This window comes from Mya arenaria, chromosome 9, assembly GCF_026914265.1.
Source record: "Mya arenaria isolate MELC-2E11 chromosome 9, ASM2691426v1".
Taxonomy (NCBI): Eukaryota; Metazoa; Mollusca; class Bivalvia; order Myida; family Myidae; genus Mya; species Mya arenaria.
Window position 1 is genome coordinate 48,558,001 of NC_069130.1, and position 23,133 is coordinate 48,581,133.

A 23,133-nucleotide genomic window follows, 5' to 3' on the forward strand; every position below is an offset into this window, starting at 1 on the left:
GCGAGTAATTTTGTGTTAACTCAATCAATCAAGGTCAAGGGTCACAGAGCAATCTTATGTCAGCTGCAATAGTTCAGGGTAAAGGGTCGCAGAGCAATCTCATGTCAGCTGCAATAGTTCAAGGTCAAGGGTCACAGAGAAATCTGATGTCAGCTGCAATAGTTCAGGGTTAAGGGTCCCAGAGCAATCTCATGTCAGCTGCAATAGTTCAAGGTCAAGGGTCACAGAGCAATCTTATGTCAGCTGCAATAGTTCAGGGTAAAGGGTCCCAGAGCAATCTCATGTCAGCTGCAATAGTTCAAGGTCAAGGGTCACAGAGAAATCTGATGTCAGATGCAACAGTTCAATGTCAAGGGTCAAACTTTATTACATTATCTCCGACAAGTAAAAAGGCACAGAGTAGTTCCTTTAAGTTCCAACAGTTAAAAAGGCAGAGCGAACCTGCTATTCCCTCGCAAGTGAAAAGGCGGAGTGAGGCTTTCATTACCTCAGTAAAGTTAAAATCCCTCGTGGGCTATTGTAATTTTTTTTTTCATTGTAAAACTTATGTGCATAATATTACCGATTATGCAAAATGGAAAAGAATCAAACTACATCACACCATGGAAAAAAGTCTTTATTTCAATTCATATATCATATAAATAAAAGATTCATTGAAACTCAACAAAAGGGTTGGTGCATGTCAATTCCTGGACGGAACATAATATGTATATAATGTATAAATGGGAGAATCATTAACCCTATCCTGACATGTTATGTGCATGACGTAAACATCAAAATGATATAAGAATGATATTCATGGGTAAGTACAAGAGAGCAAAAAAAAACATCATCAAATTCTATTGCTTTTTTCTCACTTTCTTTTTGGTCAGTGTGAAAGACAAAACATTTTCTTCAAATGATCAAACTTTTTAAGGTAAATTTTCTTAATAAGGTAAAAGAAATATTGAATTTGAGATATCCAATAATTTTAAACTTAATGCCAGTGAACAAATTCACTGAAAAAAATATTCTACATTGAGCCAATTGTTAAGATCTTGGTTGAAGTTAACAATTTTGTTATCTTCATCATTGTTAACATTCAAATCTTGCTTCTCTTGAAGCTGAGAAGATACACTCATGATCTGCTCTGTTCTTAATATTTGAGACAACTGTTTTAAATATATTGGCTTTATTTGAATATGGTAGTACATCATCAAATATTTTATGTTTAAAGTGAACAACAATGTCGTAAACCATGTTGTTAAATTTAACAAAGTTCTGAACAATCGGCCCATCATTCATTTTCAGCACAATTTGTATGCGACACAGGGACAGTGTCTTATTATGATGACATTTTAGTCACACAAATAAAGTGTGTTCTATTCAAAACGAAAATGGTTCACAAACTGCATAAAAAGCCAATTATATTTGCAAATAAAGCAGCAGATGGTTTTCGTATCAATAAATGATTCCTGTGTCAAAAAAACAATGTATATACCTGAAGGAATGGATAACGAGTCAGTTAGAATACAAAAATATTTGCACTATACAATAACAACCGGCTACAAGCTAACATATTGAATGAATAATGTAGCTCAAAATGTCAGAATCAATATACAGCAGATTGTCTTCATTTCAGAGGTCCTCATTTTTCACGTTTTTCCAAGTTATTCAAGATTCAAAATGCAAGATGTAATTATTTCAAACATTCAGTTTAGAAAATATCAGTTAATTAATATTGCTCTAAATTTTAAATTTTGTGACTTCATCAATTAGCAATTTTATTCAAACCTTTAACCATTGCGAAATTATAACAATCAATAGTATTATCACTTCACAATACTATTAATATGGTGCAACTATGCCACCATAGTATCAGCAGACTTGTATGGTTTTGAATAAAAATATAACAACAAAAGTACCACCAGTGGATGCCAACGCTGCTCTGTTTTTTTCAATCAAGGGTCATCACTCTTCTAATTAGCCGGAATTATGGGACTTGCTATATGTTGATATGCATATTCACATAGTTCAATTAATATATTTGATAGTTTTTTGAGTTATGACAAACACAGAAGTTTTTCACTTGCTTCTGTTTTTTTCACCAACAACACAAAGGCTATGACATTCCCTCAAAAAACACACTAACTAAAAATTGAGTCTTTCTAACCAATGCATCAGCAGAATTAAATTAATTTAGATTTATGTACAATTGTATGATAAATTATTGTATTAAGCCTTTAAAACATGTCTAATGTTTGCAAAACCATGGGTTTTCATTTATAAACTTGTGAGTCCAAATAACAAATAATTTTGAAAAAGTAAATGAAAAATGAATAAAAAGAAAAAACAAAATAAAAAAGACATTTTTTCTCACAAATTCAGTGAGATAGTATATATATAGAATGAGCAAAGATACAAGGAAACAAGGCCAGCCTCAATAAATTATTACAATACACTGAATTGTTAGACTCAGTCTAACAAGAGTTAGTACTGATTAAAAACGTATTATACATATTACAAAGTTTGCCACTGTTTCAAAAAATCCACTATACCCCACCCACCAATTTCAAAGGCTGATTGTACATCAGAAATTCTTACAAGGAAAACCAGAATGTTTCTGTAGGACTAACTTATTGAATAAAAAATCAATGTTTTGAAATCATTCCTCGAACTAGAATGTTTCTGTAAGACTAACTTATTGAATAAAAAATCAATGTTTTGAAATCATTCCTCGAACTAGAATGTTTCTGTAAGACTAACTTATTGAATAAAAAATCAATGTTTTGAAATCATTCCTCGAACTAGAATGTTTCTGTAAGACTAACTTATTGAATAAAAAATCAATGTTTTGAAATCATTCCTCTAACTTGGATATTTGCACCAAGCATATTACAAACAAAAAAAATCAAAATTATTTTGAGATTATTTCATTAACTTGAAAAAGTTCATGCTCTTTCCCATAAGTTTATCACAATCAAAATTATTACTAGAACTGACAAGACTTCCCGACATTCAGAACATGCTTTAGTTACAAATTTCAACAGTCCAGGCCCCCGTTTCTCGAAACTTCTTAAGCTTAACAGGCTTAAGTCGCTTATTTCAATTAGCCATAAAACATACTCATAATGGATTTTGATAAATGAAAAAGGGTTTCTTCTAATTAGCATACAGATTTTTCTTGTATAATTTCTAAAAACTCTTAAAGAAGTAAATATAACGCATATTATAGAACAACAAAAATAGTGAGTTTAGCTTAATCCTGTTATAAGGGACTTAAGAAGTTTCGAGAAATTGGGGCCAGAGGATTTCAAATATTGCATGGTAAAATTTCAACTTAAAGAATCAATTCTTTGCAACAGCGGAAACATTATTTATTGTATTTAACTGAGCAGACAGCTGTATGTAATAACAAGAGTGCCGCGGAGTGAACAATAATGCTCGCCTGTTGTTTTTTTTAATTGAAAAAGGCACAACCCCATAGTTATTAATGCCAGAGTTATGGGCCTGGCTACATACATGAGAATTACCCTCAAGTAACATGTATACCAAGTTTCATATGAATTTATAGAATCATTTTCACGTTATGACCAAGATTAGATTTCCGGCAAGACAACAACGCCGACGTCACCGACAACAACACCCAGACTATGACAATACCTCGACTTTTTCCTTTGAAAAATAGATGAGCAAAAGACAAACATTTCATACTTACAAAATATTTCATTTGTTCATACAGTAAAATATCAAAATACTTCAAAGGAGTTGGAGCAGGTTTTTTCAACACAACCGTATGAATTAAGTACCAGTAAACAAATCAAAAATCAGTTGTTGCAAACATCCTTCTCTTTCATGAAGAAATAAACCAAAATTTGTACGAGATGAAAAGACTGTGAGCTTTAATCTTAGTTAAAATTATTGCAGAGCTGGAATATTACATTACTGGTTTTAACATGGAAATAAAATAAGCACTTTACACATAAAAAAACAACACAGACACAGAGATTTGTCACTTAGTGGTCAGTCTACTTAACTACAAACTATGGGCTCTAAGTATTTCTACAGTATAACAGTATAATGATATACAAATAATTAGTTCAACTTTTTCTCAAAGCAAATTCAAAACCCCGTTTCACTGTTTTGAACTATCAAAGTTTGGCAAACAGATAAACAGCTGCAGTAATAAATTACCATAATAATAAATAATAATAGTCATGATTTATAAATGTCAGAATGAATTTTATAATATTTTGTACAATCTTTATATCTTCATGTGTATCATTTTTGAAACTTCATTGGGTTTTGTTAAGACAAAAATTAATGAGCTGAATACATGTACATGCAACAAGAAAACTTCTCAAAACAAGGCCATCAAAAACAATAAATTAAAATGAATAACTTTTTATCATTTACAAACAAACACTTTAAATTAAATCAAAATGGAAAAGAATATAATAATGGTAGTTTGAGGTACATTGTGTTGAAAAGAAAAGTTCTCGGGAGGTCTATCTATTTATAGTCATAAGTTTGTTTGTAAAGTGTTTTCTGATGAATTAAGTACCTTCATTTTTTCCTCAACATAAATGTAAAATAGATAAATCTACCAATTCAAAAACATCGGAGAATCGGATAAATTCTAAACTTAATATTCAAGTGCAATATTTACAGCAAGATGTACCTGTCATAGTAATTATTCATCTGGGACCTGTTTCACTAAAGATCTAAGTTGTAAAAGGAAATTATCTTACAATCATCAAAATTTAACTTGAGTCAGAGCTTAATTTGAAAGCACAGTAACTGTTTAAAGCTGCACTCTCACAGATTGAACGTTTTGACATTTTTTTTTTGTTGTCTTGGAACGAGCCATTTTTTGCAAAAATCCATGGAAACCAGTTATAAAAGACTGCTGACAAAGAATCAGATCGCAGATTTTTATATTTAAGTTAAAAATTGATATTTTATGCAGTTTTCTTAAACCTATAGTAACGGTTTAAGCCATAAAGCATTAATTTTCGAACAGAAATATAAAAATCTACAATCTGAATTTTTGTCAGCAATCTTATATCATTGGTTTGCAGATATTTACGCGAAAAAATACCTCTTTCCAAGACAAAAAAAAAAAGTTGTTAAAATGGTCAATCTGTGAGAATGCAGCTTATAGAAACGAAAAAAGACTTCTTGCCAACTATGACATTCCTACTAAGTCTAAGAGCCTTTATTTATACCCGGCCCTATGGTTTATTTTAATAAAATATTTTTGTCGTGACTTCAATAATCTCAGGCGTCACAAATGGTGATCAATTATTTTTTTATTTCCTCAATTGTGTTCATTTTTAATAGCGGCAAGTTCAGTCCACTGAAATATGTAGAAAAATAACAGAATATTACACTAAGATGTTTTATTTTATGACTAAAATTGACTACGATCTTTATTAAAACAGAACCTTGAGGTATTGATGTAAATGGAGCTCTCTTGTTAACAAGCACATAACAAAATAACATAACTTAGGGTAAGCCATCCATCATCAGGATGCATAGGTGTGTTGGTGCATTATAGATATTAACATCAAGATTATTTTTAAGTTTAATTTATATTGATTAAACATAAAATTAATTTTGCATGAATTACATTTTTGTATAACCCCATAATGATGACACTCTTATGATATATTATATGGAAATAATGAAATAAAATATTACTATTATTACATAGCAATTTTATTTATTTTCTTCGATAACATAATGTCTAAATAAATAAAAACGTTCTCAGTGAAAACTATTATAACTTTATTATTTTGTAACTTTAAAATGAAACTTTACAAGTAGTACATTTTTGTATTAATGATTGCGGGCTTACCTTAACTAATTTAGTAGTAAAGTAAGTTATTTTCAGATTAACTAAAAGGTTCTATTTCCTTCAAATTCAAATAAACATTATCTAAAATGACCACACTTTAACGACTAAAACATATATACAGATCTATAAAGAGCATTGCTTCCTAAGTTAAATAGATGCAAAAAGTCATCATATAATAGGCCAATTGACAGGAAGGTTCCAATGGTTTTTATATACAGGGGATGAGTTACTCAGAAGTTATGGAATGTTAGCATTAAGAGGAATAAATAAATATCCTGTACATGATAATAAATAAAATCCAATAGATCAACAATAACGCCATTTTAATCAAAAACAACCGTCACATAGAAAAGAAACATTAACAACATTATTACATTCTCTCTGTGTGTTAACTGAAAACCATTGTGTATAGGGAGCTATTGTATATAGGACGCAGGCAAAAAAAACACCATACTTGTTTTGACGTTATAACTTAATACATCAATCAATGTGAATAGCATCCCTTTGAAGTGAAATGTAAACAACCATATTTGGCTTGAAATGGAAAAAACAACGTTAAAAGCCTAATACTGTATATAAGACACAGGCATTTTAGTCATAAGAATTCTTGGGGGAAATAGTGCTCACTATACTCAATGATTTACAGTAACTTCAGCAATAAGGTGCCACCATGAACAGTTGTGTAAGCATCTGGTGCAGAATTTATCAACAAGATCTTTTGTTTTGTATATTTTTCATCTTCTTCCATAAATTTATAACAAAAAGGACCATCTACCCAAAGGCTAATAATATCTGAATTCCTTAACTTTGCCTACCTATGACTGGTTGTATATTTAACTGAACTGGTTCTTTAAGACTTAGACCAACTTTATTGCTTAACTGTAAGTTTGCACTTTTCCCATGGGACCGAATTTACAGAGATTCGTTGATTCAACTGAGATACCCAGTTATAAAATCACCTAATAATAATAATACCAACTTTGAAATAATCTAACAGAAACAAACAAATTGCTTTCCACATGATGATGGTTACAATTTCCAGACTTATTGAAGATATGTCAATTCACATGATATCATTAACCAGTCCGTTCTCTGGTGTACATCTGGCAATTATGGTATACCAGTTTATGATAATGTCAACCAATTAAGTCATTCATACCAAAAGCACAGCCATGAGTACCATTTTTGCAAAGCAGTCTTTCTTTATGACTTTCAAAGCTTTAAATGATCTATATTAGGCAATAGTGTGCTATATTTAGCTGCATGTTGACTGGTTACATATGTTACACAGTTGAAACTGCACTTTCATTTCAAAACACCTTGTTCCAGTCTGCATATTGACTGGTTTCATGTTTTTCACAGGTAAAACTGCACTCTTATCTCATAACAACTTGTCCCAGTCTGTAAAATCTTCTTCAATATCATCAGTTGAAATGTGTGCAGGTGGTGGGGAATTATATACCCGCTGTACTTCAACTCTAGGCCGGCCAGATACAAAACTGTCCGTCTGGAATTTAAAAAACATGTTTTGTTCAATACCTGTATATTCATTTGAACAATTAAAATCTTTTTATAATGCTTGCGCCACAATGTAGAACTTTGATGCACTAAATATGAACCTCAACCATTTATCAAAAACACAGATATATTCATACACTTAGTTATTCCAGCCAACAACTTGCAAGAAATATTATCTCCATGCTGGTTAACATAGAATTTTCCTGTCCTTTTATATTTAAAATCTGTTAACAAATTGCATAGAATACCTTCTACTCATATTACTTACTGTTGACACTAGAGGCACTTGTGGACTTAATTCTGTACGTTGTGTCAAGCAGTTTTAATAACTTACCGTACAAACTGGAAACACTTGTGGACGGTTTCAGTACATTGTGTCGGGCACTTTCAATAACTTACCGTTAATGCTGGGGACACCTGTGGACTTATTCTGGATAATGTGTCGGGCACTTTCAATAACTTACCGTTAATGCTGGGGACACCTGTGGACTTATTCTGGATAATGTGTCGGGGACTTTCAATAACTTACCGTGGATGCTGGGGACACCTGTGGACTTATTCTGGATAATGTGTCGGGGACTTTCAATAACTTACCGTGGATGCTGGGGACACCTGTGGACTTATTCTGGATAATGTGTCGGGCACTTTCAATAACTTACCGTTAATGCTGGGGACACCTGTGGACTTATTCTGGATAATGTGTCGGGGACTTTCAATAACTTACCGTGGATGCTGGGGACACCTGTGGACTTATTCTGGATAATGTGTCGGGGACTTTCAATAACTTACTGTTGATGCTGGGGACACCTGTGGACTTATTCTGTTCATTGTGTCAGGCAGTTATAATAACTTACCGGACAAACTGGAAACACTTGCAGACGGATTCATTACATTGTGTCGGGCACTTTCAATAACTTACCGTTGATGCTGGGGACACCTGTGGACATAGTCCAGACTTTGTGTCAGGCACTTTCAATAACTAACTGTAGATGATGGGGACACTTTTGGACATAATTCAGAACATTGTGTCGGGCACTTTCAATAACTTACCGTAGATGCTGGGGACACCTGTGGACTTATTCCGGACAATGAATCAGGCACTTTCAATAACATACTGTAGACGCTGGAGACACCTGTGGACTTATTCTGGACAATGTGTCAGGCAGTTTTATAACTTATCGTGGATGCTGGGGACACCTGTGAACTTATTCTGGACAATGTGTCAGGCACTTTTATAACTTACTGTAGATGCTGGGGACACCTGTGGACTAATTCCGTACATTGTGTCAGGCACTTTTAATAACTCACCGTAGATGCTGGAGACACCTGTGGACTTATTCCGGACAATGTGTCGGGCACTTTCAACAACAGATCATTACCATGACCATTAAACATCGGATTTCCTTGGCCTGTAAACAAAAAGATGTCATTTTAAAGAGTCATTTGACATATTTACACATTTATTATATACAAAAATGGACTAATTCTTGTTGATGCAATATTTACCAGTGGAACGAAATATTTATAATTTCATGGTGATCCTCAAGGTTCGACTCATTTTTCACACTTAAATGTCAAATTGGACACTTAAATTTCTAATTAGAACTTTTATTCATGACCAGTTAAGGTCAAAATAACCACTCATTCCTTAGAGGGACTTGCTCAGATTTTAAAGACTCTAACATAAAAATAAAGTGCTCTTTTTTGCCGAAAAAACATGAAGTTACCTATTTAAGGCTTGGCTTTATAAAATTGTGTAATAATTAATATCTGCCAGTAGCTGTATGGTGTTTTATCATGAAATAAAGTAAAATTACTCAAAATTACTCAATCTTAACAGTTGAAAACATTTGTTGTACACATAAAATCTTTGAACAAGTCCCTTTAAAGCCCCGCAATAGTACTGCATAGAGCAAAAAAACTTTGTGGTTAGGATTACTTCTTGTCCAGACACAGTAGTAGGTAGGCTTTCATTTTTTTATTAGGCTTTATGTAAAAATGTTATTTTCATCATTGTGGAATGGTGCTAAAGTAATCTTGACTATAAAGCTTTTTAAACACACACTAACAATTTTTTTTTACAGGCGCACAATAAAAACGTTAGGGTAAGCACCAATTTTGTGGTAACCTGAACAACGAGTGTTTTTTAGGCCTAGTTCTTTCATGTTGTTTATTGTGCCTCACCCAAGTTAGTGTGTCAAAAAGAGCCTAATTTATTCAACTGAGGATCTTTTATTTTTATAAATAAAGTATGTTGGTGTGTCCATACCTGAATTCAAGTCGTAGGTGTGTTGTGAACGGGGGGGAGTTATTCGTCTGGTTGAAAAAGCATGACAGAGATGATGCCAAGTCAGCAAACTGTTCCGGATTGAACGACCAATTCGTGCTTTCCCCTGCCTTCATGGTGTCCACCAAACCTGGAGGAAATAATAAGCTTGTGAATCAGAAGAATAAAGTATGTGTCATGATGCCAGGGTTCCAGGGCTGATATTCATAAAATATCTTAAGTCGAATTCCTATGATTTTCATAGTCAAGTTTAAAGAAAAGTAGAAGTGTTTTTAACATAAAAGTATGTATAGTACAAAATTTATTTAGTTTTAAGTGTCAGCAGGTGGGATTGACAATATCTTGTCCAAAATCTTGCATTTTGGGTGTTTTTTATTACTTTTTTTCCTTTATTGACAAAAAAAAGTAAATTAGGACAATTTTGGGTAGGCCACGCCGGTAGCAATTAATGTGAGTAGGAATAGGTAAGAAGAAGTAGGAATGCTGGAAACTTTATTGTTGATGTTGGAAAGCCTTTACAAGATGCTCTTTGTGAAACCAAAAAGAAGTCACATAAAGCAAGGTCCATTTACATAAATTTTCTACACTATTATTAAATATTCTTTAAAAAGAACTGAGATAGAAAATGCTATATTTTATCAAATAGAATTTGTAACGTGGTAAAATTTTTGATTATTTTAGGCTTGCATTTAACAGAAATTCGTTCCAGGGAGTATCTGTCAGTTGCTGTTTTGGGTGTTTGTTCATAAAAATAATCAAAATAACAGAATTTGAACAAAATTTAAACAACTCGCTACCAATCTGAAGTTTGCGAGCAATTCATTTAGAACAATAACTTTACCCTGAAACTGTGAGATATCGATATCCTGCCAATTATATGTCCCCGTGCTAGCAAGACGAAGGCTCTCTTTTAAGGTGTCGAGGTTTTGTAGAAGGTCAAGGCCAAGACCGGTTGACTGAGCCAGTGAAGCATTTCCTGAAATGAAGCAGTGGTTGTCCATGATTTATTATATCATTTGAATTTGTGGGCCAAAGACAATGTCACAAATATCTCCAGAACCTGTAACAATGATCACAAGAGTGCTCCAAATAAAATTTGTACGCCAGAAGTTGTATATTTAAAAAATGTGTTAAATATTCAACTTAAAGGCTTTAACACGCATCAAGATCCAAGTTGCAATTATCTAAATTTTAGTGAAAATTGCAACTTTAAGCCAGTTTTAACTTGAAAAAAAAGAAGTGAGGAAATAAAGAAATTGACGTTAATATCTGTCTTGTTACCGAAGATTTTTGAAGTTATGACAAAGATTCTTTATTGAAATTGACCTGGCACCCCTGCTTATATTCTCTTATTAATAACTTCAGTAACTGTTTCCACCCAGCAACTAACAAAAGTGGTTCATGTCAGCTTAAAAGTTTTTTTGTAAGAATTTACTTTAAGATTAAGCATCAAACTTCAACAAAGAATAAATGCAAGGATTTAAGTAATTAAACTTACTATATACCTGACACTACAAGACAATACACAGCAAACATACATGCAAGCAATTTAAAAAAAAAAATCAAGAGATATTGCATTTTGCATTTTGTACAATCACAATTTTATACCACTGTTTGCAAATAAACATAGTATTTCAAGATTTTAAAGCACTGACTGATCTTGGCTTTTGCTTTGCACAAAACCACCAATTGCAACATCTATGGCCTGTCAATCAAACCTAACATCAAAGAAACACACACTGCCACCATCAGCAATTTGGCTATTTTTTTTCACAATACATGGATTCTAAATACTGAAGAGGCGAGGCTTATTACATAATACCCCACAATGCATCTATACCTGTACAGTTTGAATTGCTTTCACCAGTCAATTAAATTGTAGCTTTAAATTACCCTCGCAAGAACTGTAAGGCAACAAATGAAATTCTATAGTTTAACAGACTGCCCAAAGCCGCCATTGAAGCAGTACAAATTTGCAAAATTGCGTTGCAATCATTCTTTTGTTTAACTGATTGACGAGGACATTTTGCTAAGATTATTGGCAAACAGTAGTTTCATAATTCATTTCATAACACTCAGCAAAATATCTATACATAATATGGCACAAGATCATATTTCACTGGAATTACCCATTATAACATTTACATTTGGGACGTCATTTTTTTGCATAGTCAGTCTTGTAAAATATGAGAGCACATGCATTATTAAAATGCAGCATATTTTGAATGCAAAAGACATTCTCATATCTTGTTGAAATTACATTACAATAAAAACTATTTAATATATTTAAAGTTATAGTAAGCAAGGTATAATATGGGTGAAGCTAAATAATCTTCTATCTAACAAAACCAGGGTGCTTTAGGAAGATGATGTCAAAAATCCAAAAATTATTTCACAAACTTTCATCAAAACTCCTTAATTATATCCATTCTGTGCAAAAAACTTTTTTTAAAATCTTACATATTTTTCGTTCCAATCTTTAAAAAGACAGGCATGCACTATAGGCCAGTACAAGCATTAGTAAAATTTAAGCTTTTAAGGAAAAACACACGCAAGAACAGTACAAATAAAATGAAGACTTTTTATCGCAATTAATGGTTCATCTGTCTTTCTGGTAGGGGGCTGGATACATTTAGCATTTTAGTGAAAACTTTCAACAAAGTCCAAAACTGCAAATATTCAAAGCTGAATTTTAAAAAAAAAACTTGACCAAAATTATGAGAGTAAGCATGAAAATGGTCTTCATGATAAATGCATGTTAATAAATTTGTTGAAAAGAAGAGGGATTTTAAATAATTATTTTTAAAAAATTGGCAATTTTCACTAAGTCAAAATTTTTCACTAATGAATAACTGATACTATGAATACAGCACCTGATGTATAACATAAATGTAGAATTTTGTCGTACAGTACATGTCGTACACAGCAGAAAGTTTTAAGAAGTTACACGAACATGACATGTTAGTGATCAGAGGGAGTCTCTCACCTAGATTTAAACCATTCTGATGTTGAGGTACGGAGCTTCCTAAAATATAACATACAGCTCCATTTTATGGGTGTTTCTCTTTTGTTTTTAGAAACGCCCTGACTGGACCACGAGCCTGCAAACCCTGCGACCAACATGGCTTGCAGTGAAACAATGTTGACCTTACCAATCGCATACATGCCATACTCCCCAGTGGGGGGAAAAATCCCCCGGAATTTCAACCCATCCCCTGGACCTCGCCAGGGGATCCATATCCCCTGGATATTTTTTTTTTAAATTGCTTAAGATTGACACTGGAATGCATCCATAATATTATGAGTGTGAAATTCCATGAAGGACCATGATGACTAAGTCCAAAAAATATTGTAATTAGAGTGTATTTCTGTATTTATTCTTATATTATAAATGCAGATATTGCTCAAAATTTCGCCGCGTAAAAATCCCATGGTGTAATATCAAAATCCCCTGGAATTCAGACCAAAGTCCCCCGGGAAGCCTCTCAGAAATATGGCATGTATGCAATCAAGGTGGCTGTGCAAACAAATTGCTTTAACTAACCCATGTAAGGTTGTCGTTGTTCCACTACATCGGAAATTGTTGCAAAATGTTTCAAAAATTATAAAGTATTTCTTGTACTCAAAATATGTGGATCTTTTTAGTGAAAGGAGAGGATTGGTTTTACTTTACCAATAGGCATTAACTCATTACTTAAAAAAGTTATTTCTGAAATGAAATTATAGTTAATGACCCCCAAAACACAGTATTTCAAGGCCATTTATTTATGTCAAATATATCAACTGTCTTTGAAAGTATATTCTACATCATTTTACAACAAATTTCCAATTTTCCAATCTTATAACAAACAAAGAATAAATATCATCAGAACATTTATACAAGAAATAATACATCAAAATAACCATTTACAAGATACAGTTTAAATTATTATCCCCTCAAAATTGAATTACTTTTATATTTTATCTGCTCATTCTGTAATTTATACGGCCTTAAATACACAACCATTTTACAAATCCAAATACATAAAATTGTCATTCAACTTCATGTATAATTGATGATGAAATACCCATTAATACTGAAAGCAATTTAGACTATTAAAACCAATCCAAAAAGTAAACACCCTTCTATGCAAGTAAGAGCAAGCAATATTTATCAAATCACTTGCAGTTCAATCATTTCTGTGGTAAAATGTGTATGCAAATATTTGTATTTAAATTTATAGTAAAACATAGGGAAAAATACTGCAATATAACTGAAAATTAAAAGATAATTTCTCAAAAACATTCCTTATTTTATTTGATGTTACTACACTGAGAGACTTGAAAAACACAATACTTAGAAAATATAGAAGTCAGGGCTCGGTGTTTAAATAAAATATCTTAGTCGTAAACCTGACCCTGTGTAGAGAGTGCTCAAGTTCAGCCATCAAGTTTCGGGCAGAATTTAGCCGATAAATGTCCTTACAATATTTTTATTATTTCACCCAAAAACAGAGCAACGCCTAGAAAGTTACGATCTTAAGCCCTACAATCTTTATTAAAATGGGGCTCAGTACCTTGGTATTGACTGAATGATTCACGCAAAATTAACTGGTTTGAACATTGTAAAATAAATAAAAAAATTCAAATATTGCATTATTTAGTCTCTCAGTGTAAAGTGTCATAATTTAGATTGTATATAATGAAAATGATGATATGAAATGATTTTTCAATAACAATTGTTACTTTGATACACAAAATATCTTTAATTAAATATTTAATTCCACATGTATTCAAAATTGGATGAAAAGAATTAAACATGCTGAAAAACATATATGATAACTTATGTTGTAATCAAACTCATAATGATAAGGGTAATTATGGATTACTGTAGAAGTAATCCTGGATTATCATATGGGGTAATATTATATAGATTTCCATGGGAGTACAATGTAATTATGGATAACCATTATGGTACATTGTAATCATAGATTTCTGTAACTGACCACTGAAATAATGTATTACTGTTATGGTACATTTTTTAATTACAAATTCACTATAATGGACCACTGTAATAATGGATAACTGTAATGGACCACTGTTATAATGGATAACTATAATGGGCCACTGTAATTATTTATTACTGTAATGGACCACTGTAATAATGGATTACTGTAATGTGCCACTGTAATAATGGATAAATGAAATGGGCCACTGTAATAATGGATAACTGTAATGGACCTCTGTAATAATAGATAACTGTAATGGGCCACTGTAATAATGGATAACTGTAATGGGCCACTGTAATAATGGATAACTGTAATGGGCCACTGTAATAATGGATAACTGTAATGGGCCACTGTAATAATAGATAACTGTAATGGGCCACTGTAATAATGGATAACTGTAATGGGCCACTGTAATAATGGATAAGATAACTGAAACAGGCCACTGTAATAATGGATAACTGTAATGGGCCACTGTAATAATGGATAAATGTAATGGACCACTGTAATAATGGATAACCGTAATGGACCTCTGTAATAATAGATAACTGTAATGGGCCACTGTAATAATGGAAAACTGTAATGGGTCACTGTAATAATGGATAAGATAACTGAAAAGGGCCTCTGTAATAATAGATAACTGTAATGGGCCACTGTCATAATGGATAACTGTAATGGGCCACTGCAATAATGGATAAGATAACTGAAAAGGGCCTCTTTAATAATGGATAACTGTAATGGGCCACTGTAATAATGGATAAATGTAATGGGCCACTGTAATAATGGATAAGATAACTGAAAAGGGCCTCTGTAATAATGGATAACTGTAATGGGCCACTGTAATAATGGATAACTGTAATGTGCCACTGTAATAATGGATAACTGTAATGGGCCACTGTAATAATGGATAAATGTAATGGGCCACTGTAATAATGGATAACTGTAATGTGCCACTGTAATAATGGATAACTGTAATGGGCCACTGTAATAATGGATAAGATAACTGAAAAGGGCCTCTGTAATAATGGATAACTGTAATGGGCCACTGTAATAATGGATAACTGTAATGGACCACTGTAATAATGGATAACAGTAATAGACCTCTGTTATAATAGATAACTGTAATGGGCCACTGTAATAATGGTTAACTGAAATGGGCCACTGTAATAATGGATAACTGTAATGGGCCACTGTATTATGGATAACTGTAACGGACCACTGTAATAATGGAGAGCTGTAATGGACCACTGTATTAATGGATAACTGTAATGGGCCACTGTAATAATGGATAACTGTAATTGACCAATAACTGTAACGGACCACTGTAATAATGGATAACTGTAAGGGACCGCTATATTATGGATAACTATAATGGACCACTGTAACTATGGATAACTGTAATGGACCACTTTAACTATGGATAACTGTAATGGACCACTGTTATTATGGATTACTGAAACGGACCACTGTAATGAAGGATTATAGTAAGGGACCACTATATTGTGGATAACTGTAATGGACCACTGTAATAATGGATAACTCTTATGGACCACTGTAATTATGGATAACTGAAATGGACCACTGTAATAATGAATAACTGTAACCGACCACTGTAATTATGGATAACGGTTACAGACCTTTTGCAATCATGGATTACAGTAATAGACGACTGTAATAATAGTTTGCTGAGTACTTTAATTATGGATTACCTTAACAGAAATTGTAATTATGGATTCCAGCTACAATTTACTGTAACTGGAATAATGAAACTATAATTATGATATTAAATTTTGGGGAAAGGAAATCATACAAACATGCAGTACTTCATGCAAAAACAGTCTATAAATCTAATATAGTAAGGTCATTACAAACATTCCATGTTCCACACTCAGATTAATATTTTTCTTTACAATTATGGGTCACCAGTCTGATTAAAAATGATAAATATTGCATTAATGATGATGAAAATGATGAATGAATGATGGGAAATTCAATCAATTTCCAGCAGGTTTGAAAATGAAACCAAAAGATGATTGATATTTTAAAATTAATGATTTAGTTCAGGATGCATAAGGTGAAACATTCTATCACATTCTGCCCCCCCCCCCCCCTCTTTCAACCTCCAACTAATTACCAATTTCTATTTTTGGATAGTTTTGGGTAGTTTTGGGTCTAAAATGAAAACCAAATGAAGTGTTTTTCCATTTACCGCTGTGCATACATTTAGTTTTGAGCTGACACAAATTGAAATCTGTATCCTAACATTAAAATCACTAACCTAATCATAAACACATTGTACATGTCATTTTGTATTCAGTAACATAATAAAGAAATAATTATACTTTAAAAATATTATTTAGCAGAGTAAAAAATAATTATTATTTTTTATTACATCTAATACATTACAAAAATTTTTTATTGCACACTCCAACTTTCTTCACAGGAATGTAACACGTCCCCCAAAACATTTTACCAAATGCATCCAAGATATTAATGTTGGAATGAGGATGGAAACACAGAATTAGTTGTGTGTGACCTTACCTGCTGGCGTGTCCAGCATTTTATAGAGACTTCTAAACGAAGCGCCAAGGTCCGTTTCTAAGTGAGAATTGTTTTCGATAAACGAACCTTGTGATATTTGGCCCAGGGTTTGGCTTGGTGCCTGAAAAAACATGGAATAATATTGTTAACATGCAGTTATATTACATACAAATACATTTTAATTTCATACATGTATTTAGGCCTAAGAAAAAAAAGTGAGCAATGTAAAAAATATAGGTTGTTTGTCAGCAGTGATTTTTTTTGGAATTATTTTCACCGCCTGTGCCTTGCAAATTGAAAAAAGAAGTCAACTTTGGGAAAAATACAAAACCAGGCCAAAATAGCTGATATAATGGCAAATATACATGTTTTAACTTTTTTGGCATACATTATGCTGTGAAAAGAGAAAATATGCTGTGAAAAAGAGTAATTTTTGTTTATATTTTAAGAAATTCATTGGAATTTCATTTGTTAACGTAATCTGCATTTATCAAATTGGGAAAAAATATATGAAATTTTGAGGAAAATGGAGAAAAGTTTGTCACAAGGGGAAACAGCCTTTAGAAGGCAGTAAATTGCACCAAAAAAATTCACTGATCAGAGTGTCATAAGAACACAACCTTGCCATTTGCTTGATACATAAAGGTATACAAGAAAATGACCCACATATGCCATCCTTGATCCAGGAGTTTTTATAAACAAATCTATTAACACCCTTATCTGTTTGGTTAAGTCTATCAAATATTTGACCCATTTCTGCTTGAAGCAGTTCATACACTCGTAGTCAAGTATGTTATAATCAAGATATCACTGAAGGGCACAAAATATTTTTTATCTGTACAGGAATTATACGCTTTCCTTTTTTTTGATCACTAAAGTCAAACTTGTTATAAATCATAATGCATTATGATTTATAACAAGTTTGACTTTAGTTAACAAAACAAAAGAAAAGCGTATGATTTGTGTACAGATCAAAAATATTAGTCTTTATAAAAACGATTTTAATAATAATAGCTATGTGGCCACAAATTTCCCAATGAAAAAACTGCCCAGACATTTAATGTCAAATGAGTTAAGCATAATAATGCATTAAAATAAAAAAAAAAGATGGGCATCAATAATATCATGCCCCTTTAGGAGCTGTCTCACGTATGATAAAATAGCGAAAAAAAAGAAAATTGTCGAAAACTAAGATAAACTTGGCATCGATGTGTACAATGCATTGAAACTTACTAACTGAAGTACCACATAGTTTAGCAGTTATTTTGTATTTTTCCATTAAAAAAGATTACTGGGTACGGTATGTCTACCAGGTAGAATTCATTCCTTATACGTGATTGGTTAGTCAGTGTTATCACGTAATATTACCCAGGTAGGTGTATAGCTTAATTATGTCACCCGATTAGAGTAAGCCTTCGTAGGTCAGTCAGTACGACGCTGGACTTCAATTTTGGCGACAAGGGTTCGAACCTGATCTTCGACACATTTTTTTTTTTTACATTTTGGTACTTTTTTTACAATTATGACATCAAAGCGTAACACATTCTATTAGATAATTGTCCTGAGATTTGTTACAGAAAAAACTTTTTTCGGTGCCAATACGTGAGACAGCTACTTTATCTACGATGATAAATTATAGTAATATGAATGAAAAAAAGAGAGCCCTACAGGGTTTTTTCCATTCTAAACACGATTATCGATACCTCTTAAAAACAATTACAAATGTATGGGAACTTCAGATGAAATGAAAATTTTATCAACACCTAACAAGAAAATGGAACACCCATTGCCTGTCCCAATATAGATTGCTCATATCCCGGCCTTGGAAATATCCAATATCTGAAACCACCCTGCCGTAAATAATTGATTAAGAGGATGTCTAGAAATGCCAATATGGACATCATGTAGCACTGGAAGGCATTGTGTTGTAAACCCTCTAGGCAGGATATGACTTACAAGGCCTGTTTTTCCTATAATAAGAACTATAGTCAACCAAGCGGCAAGGTTAATTTCTAGGACAACCTTCAATTTAATCAATCAAAATGGATATACTGTCTTTATCTAGAAATTCCACAAGATTTGCTGTCAGTCATATTCCGCTAAAGGCTTTACAATACTATTTCTTTCAGAGTAATACATAATCCATGGTTTGGTGTTGTTACACATCTAGTTAGTGTATATTAATTTCTTTTATCAGATATGAATCACTTTTGGATCTTTTGTCTGAGTAGAAACGAGTATGGATTTCCACTTTTGAGAAGCTATGATTAAGTTCCCATGGTATTGTGAGGATCGAATCCATCAAGTGAGGAGTGGTCACCTTTACCACTAGGCTACTTTCACCCCCGTGGGAATCGCATCCACAACCTTTTGAGTGAGAGGTGGAGACCTATACCACTAGACCACTCCTTACCCTGGTAGGGATCGCATCCACAACCCCTTGAGTGAGAGGTGGACGCCTATACCGGTAGACTACTGTTACCCTCTAGGGATCGCATCCACAACCCCTTGAGTGAGAGGTGGACGCCTATACCGGTAGACTACTGTTACCCTCTAGGGATCGCATCCACAACCCCTTCAGTAAGAGGTGGACGCCTATACCGGTAGACTACTGTTACCCTCTAGGGATCGCATCCACAACCCCTTGAGTGAGAGGTGGACGTCTATACCGGTAGACTACTGTTACCCTCTAGGGATCGCATCCACAACCCCTTCAGTAAGAGGTGGACGCCTATACCGGTAGACTACTGTTACCCTCTAGGGATCGCATCCACAACCCCTTGAGTTAGAGGTGGACACCTATACCGGTAGACTACTGTTACCCTCTAGGGATCGCATCCACAACCCCTTCAGTAAGAGGTGGACGCCTATACCGGTAGACTACTGTTACCCTCTAGGGATCGCATCCACAACCCCTTGAGTTAGAGGTGGACACCTATACCGGTAGACTACTGTTACCCTCTAGGGATCGCATCCACAACCCCTTCAGTAAGAGGTGGACGCCTATACCGGTAGACTACTGTTACCCTCTAGGGATCGCATCCACAACCCCTTGAGTAAGAGGTGGACACCTATACCGGTAGACTACTGTTACCCTCTAGGGATCGCATCCACAACCTCTTGAGTGAGAGGTGGACGCCTATACCGGTAGACTACTGTTACCCTCTAGGGATCGCATCCACAACCCCTTGAGTAAGAGGTGGACGTCTATACCGGTAGACTACTGTTACCCTCTAGGGATCGCATCCACAACCCCTTCAGTGAGAGGTGGACGCCTATACCGGTAGACTACTGTTACCCTCTAGGGATCGCATCCACAACCCCTTGAGTAAGAGGTGGACGCCTATACCGGTAGACTACTGTTACCCTCTAGGGATCGCATCCACAACCCCTTGAGTTAGAGGTGGACACCTATACCGGTAGACTACTGTTACCCTCTAGGGATCGCATCCACAACCCCTTCAGTAAGAGGTGGACGCCTATACCGGTAGACTACTGTTACCCTCTAGGGATCGCATCCACAACCCCTTGAGTAAGAGGTGGACGCCTATACCGGTAGACTACTGTAACCCTCTAGGGATCGCATCCACAACCCCTTGAGTAAGAGGTGGACGCCTATACCGGTAGACTACTGTTACCCTCTAGGGATCGCATCCACAACCCCTTGAGTGAGAGGTGAACGCCTATACCGGTAGACTACTGTTACCCTCTAGGGATCGCATCCACAACCCCTTGAGTGAGAGGTGAACGCCTATACCGGTAGACTACTGTTACCCTCTAGGGATCGCATCCACAACCTCTTGAGTTAGAGGTGGACGCCTATACCGGTAGATTACTGTTACCCTCTAGGGATCGCATCCACAACCCCTTGAGTTAGAGGTGGACGCCTATACCGGTAGACTACTGTTACCCTCTAGGGATCGCATCCACAACCCCTTGAGTTAGAGGTGGACGCCTATACCGGTAGACTACTGTTACCCTCTAGGGATCGCATCCACAACCCCTTGAGTGAGAGGTGGACGCCTATACCGGTAGACTACTGTTACCCTCTAGGGATCGCATCCACAACCCCTTGAGTTAGAGGTGGACGCCTATACCGGTAGACTACTGTTACCCTCTAGGGATCGCATCCACAACCCCTTGAGTAAGAGGTGGACGCCTATACCGGTAGACTACTGTTACCCTCTAGGGATCGCATCCACAACCCCTTGAGTAAGAGGTGGACGCCTATACCGGTAGACTACTGTTACCCTCTAGGGATCGCATCCACAACCCCTTGAGTTAGAGGTGGACGCCTATACCGGTAGACTACTGTTACCCTCTAGGGATCGCATCCACAACCCCTTGAGTTAGAGGTGGACGCCTATACCGGTAGACTACTGTTACCCTCTAGGGATCGCATCCACAACCCCTTGAGTAAGAGGTGGACGCCTATACCGGTAGACTACTGTTACCCTCTAGGGATCGCATCCACAACCCCTTGAGTTAGAGGTGGACGCCTATACCGGTAGACTACTGTTACCCTCTAGGGATCGCATCCACAACCCCTTGAGTGAGAGGTGGACGCCTATACCGGTAGACTACTGTTACCCTCTAGGGATCGCATCCACAACCCCTTGAGTTAGAGGTGGACGCCTATACCGGTAGACTACTGTTACCCTCTAGGGATCGCATCCACAACCCCTTGAGTTAGAGGTGGACGCCTATACCGGTAGACTACTGTTACCCTCTAGGGATCGCATCCACAACCCCTTGAGTTAGAGGTGGACGCCTATACCGGTAGACTACTGTTACCCTCTAGGGATCGCATCCACAACCCATTGAGTTAGAGGTGGACGCCTATACCGGTAGACTACTGTTACCCTCTAGGGATCGCATCCACAACCCCTTGAGTTAGAGGTGGACACCTATACCGGTAGACTACTGTTACCCTCTAGGGATCGCATCCACAACCCCTTGAGTAAGAGGTGGACGCCTATACCGGTAGACTACTGTTACCCTCTAGGGATCGCATCCACAACCCATTGAGTTAGAGGTGGACGCCTATACCGGTAGACTACTGTTACCCTCTAGGGATCGCATCCACAACCCCTTGAGTTAGAGGTGGACGCCTATACCGGTAGACTACTGTTACCCTCTAGGGATCGCATCCACAACCCCTTGAGTTAGAGGTGGACGCCTATACCGGTAGACTACTGTTACCCCCTAGGGATCGCATCCACAACCCCTTGAGTTAGAGGTGGACGCCTATACCGGTAGACTACTGTTACCCTCTAGGGATCGCATCCACAACCCCTTGAGTTAGAGGTGGACGCCTATACCGGTAGACTACTGTTACCCTCTAGGGATCGCATCCACAACCCCTTGAGTAAGAGGTGGACGCCTATACCGGTAGACTACTGTTACCCTCTAGGGATCGCATCCACAACCCCTTGAGTAAGAGGTGGACGCCTATACCGGTAGACTACTGTTACCCTCTAGGGATCGCATCCACAACCTCTTGAGTTAGAGGTGGACGCCTATACCGGTAGACTACTGTTACCCTCTAGGGATCGCATCCACAACCCCTTGAGTGAGAGGTGGACGCCTATACCGGTAGACTACTGTTACCCTCTAGGGATCGCATCCACAACCCCTTGAGTTAGAGGTGGACGCCTATACCGGTAGACTACTGTTACCCTCTAGGGATCGCATCCACAACCCCTTGAGTTAGAGGTGGACGCCTATACCGGTAGACTACTGTTACCCTCTAGGGATCGCATCCACAACCCCTTGAGTAAGAGGTGGACGCCTATACCGGTAGACAACTGTTACCCTCTAGGGATCGCATCCACAACCTCTTGAGTTAGAGGTGGACGCCTATACCGGTAGATTACTGTTACCCTCTAGGGATCGCATCCACAACCCCTTGAGTAAGAGGTGGACGCCTATACCGGTAGACTACTGTTACCCTCTAGGGATCG

At 35.7% G+C, this 23,133-nt stretch overlaps 1 protein-coding gene across 2 annotated transcripts in view; it reads right to left on the minus strand.

The window, feature by feature from the left end:
• Positions 1-598: 598 nt before the first annotated feature.
• Positions 599-23,133, minus strand: part of LOC128202751 (forkhead box protein J3-like) — a 32,026-nt gene continuing 9,491 nt past the window's right edge. Inside the window, exons 5-10 of one of the 2 annotated variants that reach the window (XM_052903864.1) lie at positions 17,171-17,291; positions 12,631-12,669; positions 10,486-10,620; positions 9,627-9,774; positions 8,666-8,766; positions 599-7,346 (exon numbers count right to left, since the gene is read on the minus strand). In XM_052903864.1, the coding sequence (XP_052759824.1) occupies positions 8,745-8,766; positions 9,627-9,774; positions 10,486-10,620; positions 12,631-12,669; positions 17,171-17,291 (465 nt within the window). In that variant the 3' untranslated portion in view covers positions 599-7,346; positions 8,666-8,744. The remainder of the gene's footprint in view (positions 7,347-8,665; positions 8,767-9,626; positions 9,775-10,485; positions 10,621-12,630; positions 12,670-17,170; positions 17,292-23,133) is intronic. The other variant, XM_052903865.1, reaches the window with a different exon arrangement.